The sequence below is a fragment of the Barbus barbus genome (assembly GCF_936440315.1).
Source record: "Barbus barbus genome assembly, chromosome: 7".
In the NCBI taxonomy this organism is placed as follows: domain Eukaryota; kingdom Metazoa; phylum Chordata; class Actinopteri; order Cypriniformes; family Cyprinidae; genus Barbus; species Barbus barbus.
This window is the reverse complement of record NC_136735.1, coordinates 11,581,225-11,597,484: the sequence shown is the minus strand read 5'-3', so window position 1 is coordinate 11,597,484 and position 16,260 is coordinate 11,581,225. Positions and strand designations below refer to the sequence as shown.

At 37.7% G+C, this 16,260-nt stretch overlaps 1 protein-coding gene across 1 annotated transcript in view; it reads right to left on the bottom strand.

Annotated features, from left to right (window-relative positions):
* Positions 1–16,260, bottom strand: part of LOC306872021 (catenin alpha-2) — a 471,996-nt gene that overhangs the window by 358,145 nt on the left and 97,591 nt on the right. Inside the window, exons 3-6 of the mRNA XM_079420336.1 lie at positions 14,814–15,009; positions 9,368–9,534; positions 7,925–8,044; positions 899–1,165 (exon numbers count right to left, since the gene is read on the bottom strand). Coding sequence (XP_079276462.1) covers positions 899–1,165; positions 7,925–8,044; positions 9,368–9,534; positions 14,814–15,009 — 750 coding nt within the window. The remainder of the gene's footprint in view (positions 1–898; positions 1,166–7,924; positions 8,045–9,367; positions 9,535–14,813; positions 15,010–16,260) is intronic.

Genomic DNA, 16,260 nt, shown 5'->3' with positions numbered 1-16,260 from the left:
TAAACATCTTTAATATATTACACGAGGACCTGCTTTAATTTCTGTAATTCCAGTAATGCTGTCTAGAAGAACCATTGTGCTAAAATGAAATGGAACTGCAGTTGTTTTTAGTTATGTTTTTAATTACAGCCTCTCTTGATGAATGTCTTTCCATTGTGGCACAGCACTGCCTCCAGGCAACATAAACAGCAAAACAGCTAATTATAAACTACTAAAACTATGAGTCTAAAACAAACATCATTACTCACTACATTCTTTCAAAAATAGTTGTAACATTTGCAAACAGTAGTACTTATGATCACCTTCATAACCACTAGATGGCAGCCTAATATTCCAAATATAGTCTCTCGCAGTATATTAATACTTCTATGATGGTTTTCCAGTAATGTTTTTGCTGGATTGTCTTTAGAAAGACTACTTGTGGGCAAACAAAATAGAGTATATGAAGAAAGTAGTGCATATAACAGACAAGGACAAGGATGCGAGGTGGAGTGAGGGACCTGCTGATTCTGTTATATTACACAACAATTTTGGTACAATATGTTTACTTTCAAAATGTTACATTTACAGATTATGGTGCTTGGAAGTATACATTTTAAATTCATGTTCTTCATCGACATTTGTTTAGTGTTGTGTTTTTTGTTTGTTTGTTTTGTTTTGCCAGTGTCGTGAGTTTGGGGCAGGACTTGGTTTCAAAGCACCAAACAGCCACAGTGTTGACACCTTACAAGCACTACAACGATTCATAAACGGCTTACTTCAAAGCAGACACACTAAATTTCAAGTGGAGAAAGTCTGAAACATTGAAAAACAATGAACAAATTGCATCACTTTGCAGATGAAGTCACTGCATACTTAATATGCTGCAATAAACAAAATTTGAACCCAGTGTACTCACATCAAACTCATTGAGAGCGGCGGCCAGCTCGCCGATGCCAGCGTGCCCGTGCTTCTCGTCGGTGGGTGAAGTGGCCTGGGCAGAGCTGGAGATGCCCCCAATGGCCTCTTGTACCTGTTTGAAGACATAGTCACGGTTGGCACGTGTAGCAGCCACGTCGGGATGGCGCAGGAAGGCCTGGGAGGCAGTATAGAGCATAGTAGCGTTCTTCTTAAGAGCCCCTCGAGCTGCCGCCATCTCGTCCCTGCATTGAGGGTCCTTCAGCTCCTGGCACACACATACAAATATCTGTTTCAGACCTACTGCACAGATCTAATATAGTCATGCACATATGATTTCCTTGCTAATGTTTCTATTCGTTTAAAACATAATCATCTGTTTTATGTGAACAGTCCACACGCAGCGCATTTTTTAAATAACTGTGTGTGCATTTGCCCACTGACCATTGTATTGTTAGATAATAGCTAGTAAAATTCTAATAGTAGTTAGATAACATAAGCAACAACTAACTAGCTACCTTGTCAGAATGCTTACATTTACCTCAAATTAATTGTAGTCATTTGTGTACATAAAAATATAAAAGCTAAACAAATGATTAAACCCTGAATTAGTTTCTATTAAGACTGTCTATTCAAAGAAAAATTTATCTACCCTCTCACTGGATATATAATAAAATGTTTTGTTGAGTGCAGTTGGTTGCCTTGTATACAGTATGTAGCATTTTTATTACTGAAAAAAAAAAAATCATTTTGGGGGGTTTATATTGAGCAGTTGATGGCATTTATTTATATCCATTTATTGTGCATACTTAGTGAGCCACGTAAGATAACATTAGGATGAGTAAATATGTCCATAGTCGAATGAGAAAATAATGCATAATGCATGAATAATGTAAATGTATAACCCCTTCCTTCCAAAGTGAAACAAAGAAAAACATTATTATTGGTACTAGTCCGTATTTACCAAAAATTGATGCAAATAGAATTGCTGCTGCTGCTATCTGTCCCACTTTAACCCACTCAAACAGGTTGACGGCGATACTATTGAGCGATACATGAACCGCGTGCCCACATGTCGGCAAAGATATATACACACAAACACAACATCCCTTACTGTTGGTCGTTTAACATTTCTATCGTGTAACAGTTTTCAATTGTTAAATGTATTACAACTACTTACTTCTTACCACACAGCAACACTTTTTGACTGTTAATTCTGCGTCACTCACTCGGCTTCTGTGAAGAGTAAAGCCCGCCTTTTTATTTGACTATGGTGTTGACCTGACAAATGCTGTGAGACAGTCACAGACCGCCAAGAAAGACTTTGGGGATGCTGGGGCAGCTCAGCCTACAAAGTTATCTTGGCGTTGACGACGCGTTCAGAAAATAGTTTTCTGCACCAAAACATTTATTACACAAAGTCTTTTGCTTTTCAGTGCGCTGCTGCTGTCTCTGACTCGCGTGCATCACGTGGGCACCACTGGCTTTTTGAGTAATTGCAATTTTCGCAAATCGTACCTGCATACTTTGCAAAAAACGTACAGGTTGGCAGGTCTGTTGTATTTCAGCAAGTATCCAAAACGACTGTACTATAAAGAAGAAGATTAAATGGACTTATAAACTTATGGGACCTTAAGGACCTTAAGTTCATTGCATTAAATACATTTTCAAATTTAACTGACAGTTGCTAAGCAACTATCCATTCTATAATTGCACAAAAACAATTAGTCAAAGTCTCTTTCATGCATTCAGTTTTGTGTGTTTCATCATATGGGTAAAATGCTGTAAAAGTTCATTAAACGTCATAAACCTACCAACGATGAAAACCAAATCATTATAATAATGTTTATTTTATTTTATAAAATTACTTAGTAAACATAAACATGCAAATATAACATACATACAGCAACATATATTCTTGGTTAGTACCCGTCCTTGATTCTGATCAACAGCTATGTTTTATTAACGTTAAAGCAGTGGTTCTCAATCGTTTTATACCAAGTACCACCTAAGAAAATATTTGGCTCTCCAAGTACTACCACCATAATAACCAACATTAAAATACAGTAGCGTAATAGTCCTAACTATTCAGCTACAGCTCTGCACAGTTCGAAAATGTGGCAGTTTTATTCCTAATAAGAATATTTATTGTTGTTAGCCACTTTAACATTGTAAACACAGTTTGAACATTAACACTGCACAGTGCTTTCAAACGGGTAAATAAAAAAAAATAATAAATAATGATATATTAAAATGTGTTGTACTTAAAAGTTTAATAAAAACTATACTGTACTTAAATATAACAAAGACCAAACTTTACTCAAATAAAGATTAAATTAAAATGTAATGAGTTTTAAAGATGCCATAGAATGCATTGATACAATATTTGAAATTGTTCTCTGATATCGACATAGAAGGTATGTGGCTTAGGTAAGGGCAAAAATGCTCAAGAAATGGATTTACATGTGTATTTACAACCCTAGGTTTTCTCCCTAGAATTAAATGGTCTGTTATTTGGAACGGTCATGAATAATAATGTTGAATTGATTGGCTGTTTCACAGCGTCACTCAATGTTGAACTCTGCTCTGATTGGCTGTTTCACAGTGCGGCTCAATGTTGAACTCTGCTCTGATTGGCTGATTCACAGAGCGGCTCAATGTTGAACTCTGCTCTGATTGGCTGTTTCACAGAGCGGCTCAATGTTGAACTCTGCTCTGATTGGCTGTTTCACAGAGCGGCTCAATTGTTGAACTCTGCTCTGATTGGCTGTTTCACAGCGCGGCTCAATGTTGAGCTCTGCTCTGATTGGCTGTTTCACAGCGCGGCTCAATGTTGAGCTCTGCTCTGATTGGCTGTTTCACAGTGCAGCTCATTTCAGTAGCTCACAGGAAGGAAACACAGGGAGGAAAATATATATTTCAATACTTTCTCTCACAGTTATATCGTTGGGTAATTGTACTGTATATAAAATCAGGGAGCCAGTATTAATATGCGGGGCACTGAAACTGCTTTCAAATGCACAATTTTTACATTCACTTTCACTTTCAAGATTCGCGTTTGTACGAACTCTGTTTATACTATGGAGTGGCAGTACTTACCACACATTTTACAAGATCAGATGCTTGCCAGTGGTGCTCAGGATCTGTAAATTATTTGCCATCATCTCTCCTTACTGGTAAGTGTGGTAAGTGAAATCTTATGTACTGTAACAGGCTACCGCTAGCAAGGAGCTAACCATGTCCCTTTCGTGGCTTGCATTACTTTATCAGAACGCGTTATTAGCTTTCCGTGCCTTTCTGAATACAGACTCCAACCCATCCCTGAACTTCACATCCCCTGCACAGCCTGGAACATAAAATTTATTTCCATGATCTGCCATTTTCGCTGTTGTCCTCTCTTGTTTCTTCACAGTACCTGCAAAACTTCTGATGGTTCGGCTGGTGGCTAGCCTAGAACATGGGCTGGTATATGCAAATGTTGGGGGCGTAACTATTAGTGATCCCGACTGTAATGTCACAGTCGGTGTTATGTTCTGATTCGCCTATTTTTCAGTGGTCTTTTTTATTCATAAGATGAACATAAGGAGGAGGAAACAATGGTGTTTGAGGCTCATGGTACATCATTTCCATGTACTGAACTGTTATTATTCAACTATGCCAAGGTAAATACAGGTTTCCATTCTATGGCACCTTTAACATTAATTAGGGGCCAAGCACCAAAGGTGCGTAGGCACCTATTGTATCTGTTAGCGTTCTTTTTATTTTTATTCCGCTGTGGAAGTCTATGGCAGCCCATAGAACCGATTTTGGGAAAGTTGTAAAATTTGGCACACTGATAGAAGACAGTCTCAATACTAACCACAGAAAATTTGTCTCTAACTCAAACTCTCTAGCGCCATCACTTGTCCAAAGTTTCACTCATGTTTATGCTAATAACATTTGACCTGTAAGCCACAAAATTAAAATATTTTTTTTCCTCTGAATCCTTGGCTCTAGCCGAGTCGAATGAAGTCCAAGATTCAAAAATCGTGAGGTTTAGTTTTTTAGCTATTTTCAATTGTTCGTAAAAAACCTACTTTTTCGAACTCGTCTAGACGGTTCGTCTGATTTTCACCAAAATAGGCTCAGATCATCTTCAGACAATGCTGGCAAAAAGTTATGGAATTCAAGATGATTTGCTTAGCAGTTTTCGAATAATGAGCGAACAAATTCTACGAAAAGCATGCAAAAATGGATGCAAGGCCATATCTCCGCAACGGTTTGGCGTATTGAGACCAAACTTGGTGTGTGTTATAACAAGCATGACCTGAGGCTACCTGCAATGTTTCGGCATAGTGCCACCTAGTGGTCAGGAGATACGAAAAATTGCTATTTTTGCTTATAACTTCTCAGTGGTTTGACCAAAAATCATGATACTGGTCTCTTTAGATTCGGTGCATCATGCCGAGTCGAACCATATCCAATTTTCCCATGTCAGCCATTTTGGGCATCGGCCATTTTGAATTTTGTATTAAAATGCTATATTTTATGAACGCATTGGGTGTAAGTGGCACAAAAATGCAAGTAAGTGGCTAGTAGTGGCACAAAAATGCAAATAAAGTCAACAGTCAGTCATTTTTACTCATATACAAATAGATCTATAACTATAGCAAAACAAACTATAGCAAACTATCTATACTAAAACAAAATTATATATTTTCGCCAAATTTGACACACGTGTATGGGCACACTCTAAGGACACGTAAAAAATTTGGTGGGATTGTGCCTCTTGGTGGCGCTATAATTGAACAAAACATGAAATTGCCATTTACTACAATAGAGTATTACGATAAAATGCTATATATTATGAATGCATTGGTGTACCATTACGAAACTTTATATGTACCACTGAGACCATGACCTGAAAGTACTCAAAACTTTTGAGACAATGCCACCTTGTGGTCAAAAGTTATAATGAAATTTCAAATGAATGCTAATAGCTTTCTGTGAATTTTGCCTATTGTAATGAGACTGGCATTAATAGTTTCCTTGCGTCATTCTGAGAACAGTGATACCAATGTTGCCATAGTCAGACAAACTTCCTGTCCGCCATTTTTATTTTCTTTAAAAACCTACTTTTTCGAACTCCTCCTAGACCGTTGGTCCGATTTTCACCAAATTTTTTTTTTTTGATAGATTTTATGTTGATAGACAAAACAGTTTTCACATACCACAACAACGAATTTGAGGCATGATGCCAAAATGACACTTGAGGCTGTATCTCTGCAATGCTTTGGGATATTGACACCAAACTTTCTGTGTGCCATTGTCACCTCACACAGAACACACCATATCGATTTGATAATGGAGCCACCTGTTGGTCAAACGTGATAAGCCAATAAATCATATTACTAGAGGTTTATTTATGATTTTTCAGCCGTTTTGACTAAAATAATCCTAAATGGCTTTAATTTCTCATTTCTGCAGTTGGTCTGATGCTTCATACTATGCTTAGCTCCTCATTTTGCCGCTGATGTGCTTGGCCCCGTAATTGCTGCTTGCAGCTATATGTTATATTTAATTTAGTGATTCCTCTGCGTAATACCAGAGGGAGCCTGAGTACCACTAGAGGTACTCGTACCACACTTTGAGAACCACTATGTTAAAGCACAACAATTATTGCTTCAACCAATGGTTCATTGTATAACTGTTCAACACCCTTATCAACATATACAATCAACATAGCATTGAAACTGTTCTATGTATTATGTATTTTGGCAAAATTAACTGTATTAATGTAGACTTATGAGTGACTCTTGCCGGTGTCATTCACCTTTAAATTTGAGGCCATGCCCTTCCTCCAACAAAGAAACTCTTTTCATGTGGGAGAAACCTTGATGTGTGCACTTGCACGTGTGTGAGTGGAACATTGTTGCCAAATCTGTAGTTGGTTTTGTATCTGGTTTTGTTACATAGACCTGGCAACCCTGGAGTGGAAGTTCACGGTTTCCAAAGAGTGGAATGAATATTACTGTATTTATTAGTTTTCTGCTTCAGGTATGGTTCATCAGTTTGCACTGTAATGACGCTTACAAACTCGAACTATGCTGCAAATCGATCTGTTTTGCTGAGAGAAAAAACAGATGTATGTGTTTGAGAAAATATTACATATGGTATTAAAAAATAAATGACAGTGAATGTTCCTATTCTGTTTTTATTTGAGCTTTATAAGATGATTATCTTGGCATTTACTCTCACTGTCAGTAACTTTTTAGTGGAAGGATAGCATTTAAGCAATTTACTTCAAAAAAGTAACATCAATACAATTTTTTGGTTTGAATTGTTTGGCAACCATTTTATAAAAGCAGTTAGGTACAAGCGGCCATGCTGTATTGTGAATAAAGCCTGGAGTACATTACACGACTTTTAAAATCTGAACAGATTTTTAAAACACTAGGCGTCATACACTTACCAACTTTGTAAATAGTGACAAAGGAAAACTGGGCATCATACACTACGCGACTGAAGATCATACACTACCAGACTTTAAAGTTGTTCCGATCACAAAAACTCACGCAGAAGCGTGCGCCTTGTTGCTAGGAGATGCATGGCAAATGAAAACATATGTGTTCTAAAATCGGCTGAAAATATCAAACATGTTTGATATCCTCCGATAGAGGTAACCGTAGCAAAAGTTATGCGTTTTAAAACGAAAATGCACTTGTGTAAACGGGGCCTAAAGCTAAAAAAATCTGAGTCTGTGACCATCATACACTACGTGATTTTCTGTGGAATCTGTCAGCTGTAATCTGCAGACTGGCTCTGACTTTCCTCAACTAGCGTCAACTTGTTCAGACTGTAAAATTGGGGCAAAATTTGCGTAGTGTATTCCAGGTTTAAGTTGCAGCTGAAGGGGTTGCAGGCATTCCGCTTCCAGTCATGCCTATTAACGCCCTTCAGCCAAGACCTACACAATACAGCATGGCTTCTTGTACCTTACTGCTTATATTATAGATAGATAGATAACAATTGTGATATTTCATAATACCTGCTGTCTGCGAGCAGCAACATAGTTGAGTTTGACCATCTCTTTTCCAAACTCCTTAAAGCGATTGGCCAAGTCCTGCTCATTGGTGGCATTCTTAACAGCTTCTAGAGCTTCTTCCACCTGTAAATCAACACACACATACACACATACAAACATCCAACTGTTTATATACATCATCCATAAAATGAAAGGTAGTAGAAAAGTTCCATAAAGCACTTTAACTGATGTGACTGAGTGACAGTTAACTTCTGTAGTGCTTATTATTGGTTCTCCTGGGGCACATATAATTCTGACAGTTTTCACTCTCCGTAATGAGACTAGCAGAAGAATAAGGAGGTGCTTTGTCCCTTGTGGGACATCTAAAAGTTTCTCAGCCTCATCCTACACTCTAAAAGCTCTCCTTTCACAACCATTAAGTTTCACAGATCTTAGTTCTTCAATTTGTTTAGTGATTATATAACAGAGAGGCTGCTAGTAAACAAAAAAGGTGTTTTAAATCCCTAAACTTAAAAACAAAAAAGAAGAAGAAGAATTGTGTTTGTTGCCTTAGTGCCGGTGCGGAGCAAAAATCGAAAGAAAACAGAATAGTGCAACTAGAAGCAAAGGATTATGGGTGTGAAAATTAAGATACAAATGCAAAAATACTAAATTTTGCCACTCTGAAAAGAGTCTTATCTACACCGTAAATATAAATGCAAAATATGGGAGCCTAATTGATGACCAAAAACAAGTGAATGAAGCAAATATTTGAGAATGTTATTTTTGCATTTTAATAGTCTGTTGCAAAGTTACCAACAGTTGTAGCGACGAAGTTCTGAGTCGAGTTGAGTCGAGTCGTGACGTATTGTCAAGTATGGTGACCCATACTCGAAATTGGTGCTCTGCATTTAACCCATCCAAGTGCACACACACAGCAGTGAGTAGTGAACAAATGCACACACACACACACACACACCGTGAACACACACCCGGAGCAGTGGGCAGCCATGCTGCGGCGCCCGGGGAGCAATTGGGGGTTCGGTGCCTTGCTCAAGGGCACCTCAGTCGTGGTATTGAGGGTGGCGAGAGCGCTGTACATTCACTCCCCCCACCTACAATCCCTGCCGGCCGGGGACTCGAACCCGCAACCTTTCGATTACGAGTCCGACTCTCTAACCATTAGGCCACGACTTCCCGTTCTGAACGCTCAATTAAAATGAAAAAGGGAAAAAAAGAGATGACAATGAATTTACCATGAGACAGCTCTCAAAGGCAACAAAAAATTGGTTAATGTATATAAAAGTGAAAATGTTAAGGAGTAATATGTTTGAAGTGGCTAGTGGAGAGTAGGGAGGTATGACACAGTAAACAAATAAAATAAAAATAAAATAGTATTATTAAATGACAAATGAACTGCAACTGTGGAAAAATGGCCAGTGAGAAATTAATAAGAAGTGAACATACGATCTTGAGGTGAGCCAGGAGCCTCATAACGTCAGCCATGTCAGCCAGGATGAGGAGGCGAGTGACAGCAGAGAGGAGGGCGCGAGCAGCACGGACCATGGTGCCACGTTTCACAGAGGAGCAAGGGTCATCCGCAAACTCTGAGGAGGCCACGCGCATGGTCTCACCTGCACAGAGACACAAAACAACCAAGACAAAAGCAAACAACATATGTTTAGAGTTCCACCACACAGCAAATCCCTTGTGCATGTCTAGCATTTTTAATTCGGAACCCACTAAAGCTGCATGGGCATGTCAATGGTTTATTAATAGCTGTGCATCTGTTTACCAGTGAAATAAACTGTGAGTACAGGCAAGTTTGCCAAGAGTGTTCATTAGTGAAACACCACATTACAGAAAACCAGTGTACAGGGGGTTGCTGGTGTCTGGAAAACAATGTGCTTGTTTTCAATGTGCTCAAACACTCAATTTTCACAAACACAAAGTCCATTTTCCAATTCTAACTTTTTTGGAACTTTAACCACAAAAATAGAAATCACTATGCTGAAAATAAAGTCTAGAATAAAAAAAAAGGCATTTGTAGATTGCACAGGAGTGAAGTTAGCAGCTTTTTAATACAATTGACAGTATTAGATGACCATGCACCTCCTGAACTTTTATGTACTCAAAAGTAGCACTTTCTATGTATTTATGTGTTATACTTAGGAGAAAAAAAGCCTGATTCAGACTGTCAGAATGTTACTGTGGCATTCTTGCTGAAGTAAAAATGAGCAATTTATCTCGAGGTTCACTGACAGAATCTATTAATGACCCTACAGTAAGTGGACTCCCACCTTCCATCTGAACAGGAGCCGCAGAGGGGACAGAGTTGATTAATGAAAGCTTACAAAAAGTCCGGCTGAGACATTAGCAAATGTCATTGAATCTGAGAATGATATACAGAGAAGAAAAAATGTGGCAAACTGACTTCCCAGAGTCTAGGGAAAGAGAGAATATTTGTTTTTAAGCCTGTACAGGCTCTGTGTGGGTGAACACTTGCGTGCACATAATAAATATGGCTGTACTTTAGTGTACGTGCGTGTTCGGCTGTTTCTCACACACAGTGAAGTGAAACAACAGAATGCCAGCTATTCTTAACAGAGCCTCGCTGCTGCCCCTCCACTTCCAGGGGAAATGTCAGCACTGTCCTCTGGCTCTGTACATTGTTGTGGCAGCTCTACCTTCACGGATTACCACATAAGGTTATGATCCTAGCTCTTTTTTCTGCCCCCAGTATAATTTAACCAAGTCAAAAGAACAGACATATTCAGACAAATTCTCATCCAAGCTATGTGAAACAATCCTTATTTTTGCAGTGATGTTTGGTTATGCTAATGGCATAGAAATCAAAAGCTAAAACAGTTTTAAACCTGCTTTCAAAGCACCAGACTGTAATATCACATCCAATGACCTAGAATAAATGAAAGTGAGTGTTAGAGATAACCAAGTCAATATTTAATGAGTGCAATGCTTATTTCTCCAGAGAAAGTAAATCATAAGTTTAAAAAAGCATTTATACATAAAACTAAATTCCTTCACCTCACTCTGTCAGAAATAATTTCTAAAAACTACTGAACAGACAGGACTGTGTGGTATCAAGGGCAGTGAATTCATCTATGCTGACTTAAATAAACCAGATGGAACAGATATCATCTTTGTAGACACAATGTTGCCAGCCTGCCTACTTCCAGATGCTGCCTGCTAAGAGAGAATCTGAAGGTTTTATACACACACACTTGCACTCTGTAAAGAGTGGTACTGTAACAAGAGTCAGACAGCGATATTAATGCTAATTATTTTTGACCAGAGAGACAAACACAAAAACAAAAAAAAACTGTGACTACTAAAAAGTTTAGATGAATGGGTCATCAGTTTCTCATAATTTAAAACAAAAACAAAACATTACAAAAAACAAACAAACAAAACAAAAAAAGCTGTCGCTGATAAAATCTTGAGATGAGTCATCAATTTTTGCATCTTTAAAAAATAAATAAATAAAAAATAACACAGTGACTGATAAAATGTTGAAATGAATGGGAATGCTAACAGATTTCTCCAGATTTTATGGACCTTGGTAGAGCAACTTAAAAAGGCTAGCATTAGCCGAATAGCCTATTGATCTCTGAGATGACCCTCAGCTCTCATTACTGCAACCTTTTTGGAAAACCACTGCAGTCTTGTTTTCATTCTGCAGTGTATCTTCTGCATTGTCTCAATACTTGACCTGATACTTCACCTTCTGAAACACTAAGATAAATATGGTAAAGTATATTATTAAATCATGTAAACAAACCCCAAGCTGGACAGAACAAAAATGCACTTACATTTCTCTGAAAAGTCTTAATATGAAATTTTGCATTGAAGAGCTCATGTAGGAGGGTAAAGCATTTGTAACTTATTTTAAACAAATGTCAAATCAGATGAGAAGTGTTTCATAGATTTGTTTGGTGTTATAATTGACTAGTAGCAAGGATTGGTTCACTTCCAGAATAATTTACTCACTCCCATATCATCCAAGATGTTCATGAGTTTCTTTCTTCAGTCGAAAATAAACTCTCCAACTTCCAAATAATCTGACATTATTGTTCTGTTTATTTAATTTTTTAAATTTATTTTATGTTTTTTGTAAAGGGTGTTTGATAAGATAGATAAGACTCTTATTCCTCAGCTGGGATCGTGTAGAGCCCTTTGAAACTGCATTGAAACTGCAATTTGGACCTTCAACCCGTTGACCACCACAGAAGTCCACTATATGGAGAAAAATCCTGAAATGTTTTCCTCAAAAACCTTTATTTCTTTATGACTGAAGAAAGAAAGACATGAACATCTTGGATGACATAGAGGTAAGTGAATTATAAGGAAATGTTTATTCTGGAAGTGAACTAATTCTTTAATTGTCTTTTGTTTCAAAGTTTCACAAAGTCATTTTTCATTGTCATTAAATGAATAAATCAATAACTATGGGACACAAGTGACAATTAGATCAAAATCTAATTTCAAAAATCACACTTCTAATTTCTATTTTAAGTATTTTCTTTGTCCTTTAGCCCGTTTCACAGTGAGTAACAGACGGTCAGCCTTGGGAGTGGTAAGCCACTCAGACCATTATGTCCAACCTGTGTTCATTAACCTCATCCCAGTTAAAGGTCAACTTGCTAATGGTCCACACGGAGTATTTTAACACACTTTATTCTTCCCCTGCAGCCAGGGCTTAGCTCAGTCTCATCTGTCAGTGCCGCAGTCCCTTCTCTGCAGTACTTGAGAACGCTTGTGTATTTTCACTAAAAATTACTCTAAAAATTCACTGAACAGGGGATATATCTCACGCATAAGTCACTGCGGATCTGTGGAAAAATATATAGTACGTTATGTAAGATTTTAAAAATGTGCTCTTACCAAGACTGCAAAAAAACAAACCAAAAAAAAAACAGTAGTATAATGTTATTGTCATACCCATGGACTGTTTTTGTGTTTTGTTGTGTTTTGCTCCCCATGTGCTCCCCATGTGACTCAGTTTTCCTTTGTGTTTGATTGTGCTCATTGAATTCAGCTGTGTTTCATTTATCCCTCATTTAGTTGAGCATTTAAAGTGCATTCTGGCCTTTGTTTGGTGTGCAGTGTTAAACGTCGATTTTGTGCTACGTGTGTGTTCCTGCCTGCCCTGTGTTACCCTTGGATGTTCGTAATTATCCTCGTTCCTCACAGAAGCAGCAAATCCAGCAAATCCTGACAATTATATTATTATATTTCCATTAATTTTACAGGCCTGGAAATCCTTATTTTAAAATTCCCCAATATTTCCAGGTTCCCCATGACTGTGAGAACTGTAAAAAGAATTGTTGTATGGTCCTCATACACTGATTTTCTTCTTTGTTTTCTTCTGAATTAGTTCATATTTAAAGTCCCAGAAAGAGACCGAAAATCACCCCAGACTCCCATTAATATTGTATTAGCAAGTAATTTACCACCAAACTAAACAAATTAAATAAGGATTGCAGATTCATTACCTCATCAAAGTGTCCTCAAAACAAACCACAAAAAGAGAAAACAGATTATTAATATGATACAATGACAGCTAATACATTTCAGCTTTTGGGGTTTAAAAGTCTTTTTTCTCTTCTCTGCAACCTCATAATTGCTCTTCAGTTGTTTTTATGGGATGATGAATGCTCTGTTAAACGCCATCAATAACTGTTTGCCATTTTCATAGAGGTAATTTGGCTGAGCAAACACTAACTTCAGTCCAAACCAATGAGCATGCAATTGCTGGAAAGGGACAGTGTGTATGGGAACGATCATAAAATAAAATAAAGGAGAGAAAACTTGGTGTGTGAGAGAGAGAGAGAGAGAGAGTGTGTGTAATGTGCTGCCAGATAAGGGCTGTGCATATAATAGGCAGGACTTATAGGTGAAAAAGGAAAAGAAAACTTTAGCTTAGCTGTCTGCAAACTGCAGTACATGGGCTAAAAGCCCACAGCACTCTGCAAATTGGCACATTAATGTCTTTTAGGGTCAGATAATGTGACAGATAATGTGTCTCATTGGTTCCCACATGACCCTAAAATTATTTTCTACTCTCTCAAGAAGCCAAACATGACTAATAGACAGAGCTTTGGCCACTATGCCATTCATTGTAGGGATGGGAAGATTCCCTGATTCGCTCGGTGCATCAGCAAAAAAAGTTAACGATGCAATGCATCGGTTTAAAAAGTGTGCATCGGATACAAGTTGGCATTTGTATCGCGATGCATCATTGCTAACATATTTGCATCGGTAAAAACTGATTTATTTATATATATATATATATATATATATAATTACTAGCGGATGCGCTACTTTTTATTGTTTAGAAAGTGACCAATATTTTATATGTAGATTGATTTCTCTCGAAACTGTTTCTCAAGCACGTTCTCTCATCACCGCTGCGCGTGAATATGACGAATCACAACAACACTGCGGAGACCTGAGGAAAAGCAGAGATTAAAGTCCAAAACCTGACTTGAAAGAACCTAACAAATCAATCGGTACTAAAGCAGTTATAAATGACAACGTAAGTTCACACAATCTAACTAATTTGTGCACGCTTTTTCTGAAGCAGCCCTTAATGTCGATCATGGATCAATGCACCATGGCAAACAGTGAATATATTTGTGCTGTTTAATGCATTTGAGACGTTTTGTTTTCCTCAGTGCATAACTGACATGTCACGAGTATATTTCTCATCTGTGAAATGTTAGAAAGTCATTCAAATATATCCATTTTGCTGTCAGGAGTGGGCTTACTCAAGTGGACGAGCGTTGCTGCGCGCATGCGCGCTAAAATAGGAGCGCAATAATGGAACAAACGTTGGAACAAATAAGCAGCAGATTTTGTTTGGGACAGTACCCCAGGGTGATAAGCTGCTCACCTTGCTTGCGAACGTCCTCTACAGCTGCGATAAGCTCCTCCTTCAGGTCCTGGCTGTCCTTAGCAATCTGCTCGCCCTTTTCTAGAAAGTTCTGGGTCGCCTGCTCCACGGACACAGCCAGCACGTGAGCTTTCTTGGAGCGTCCCTTTTTCTTACTGGATGGACCTTTGTTACTAGTGTTGACCAGGGTGGTCACCTGTGGACGAGAAGAGTCATAGATGAAGACGTGCAAAAGACTTGTTTTTATCACATTTGGATTGAGCTGCATAAGTAGGCTAAAGCAGGTCTGTCAACGTAGGTCATTTGGCACATTTAATGATGAACACAAGCATGATCGAGCCTAAGTTTGTTTATTTCCAAACCAATGAGTCAGAAAAGTGCCAGGTTTGTTTGTTGCTTTAAGAATTATGAACAGGTAAGGGGGTGCTCACAACAATCAAAAACATCCCTCTACAGTACACACACATAGACCAATAATAACAAAATGCAGTCATTCGCAAGGACATGCCTGTGTGAACAGACCCCAAGTGTCCCCTTAAATCTTCCCATTAAAAATCAAACAGGAATTATCGTCATAACACAAACTCAATGTCAAATCTAAACCTCTGAATGGTTATATGGGTAGTTGATGTATCAATGTGTCTGATGGTGTGATGGGGAAAATGTAAAAAAAAAATTACCTCTAGCATTAAAGATAAACTTTGTTTCTTTGTTTTTGTGTTTGTTTAAAGAAATAATGTGAAGCAATATTTTGATATTTTGAAGAAATTTTCTGATTTGGTGCTCAAGAAACATTTGATAAATTCAAATTTTTGAAATCAATCTACTGTGTCCTTGCTAAATAAAAGTATTAATTTCTTTCAAAACATAATTAGTCAATCAATCGATAAATCATTTGATCAATCAATCAATCAATTAATAAATATATAAATTGAACCTGAATAGTATAACCATTAACAGGATATTTATATAATATCTGAAAGGTATTACCATCAGACATCATCACTGTACTATGGTGTCGCCACTTTTCTCAATGGATATTTATACAATTTACCTTTTGCATCAGGGTTGTTAAAATGTATTCAAGACAAGCAGCAAAATGCATCTCATGCCTGAATTGCAAAAAGAGTCTGACTTTGTCTGAAGTCTTGAGCGTCAAGTGCACAAGTGCAAGTCTTATTTTCTTATTTTATAACACTGCACCACATAATCAAAATTCTCAAATTCCCCTTATTAAGTACAAGCGTGCATTTGGACAGTGTGAAAATAACACTGCCTATCTACTTTGACAGAAAAGATTATTTGCATTGCAGACATTTCTGGCAATTTACCAAATTTGTCTACATGATTAGATCTACACATTGTGCAGTTAAGAAACATTTTATGTGATGTATAGTGACTCATTCAATAGTCAAGCTTTAAGCTCTCAAAGGGCCCATAAAACAGT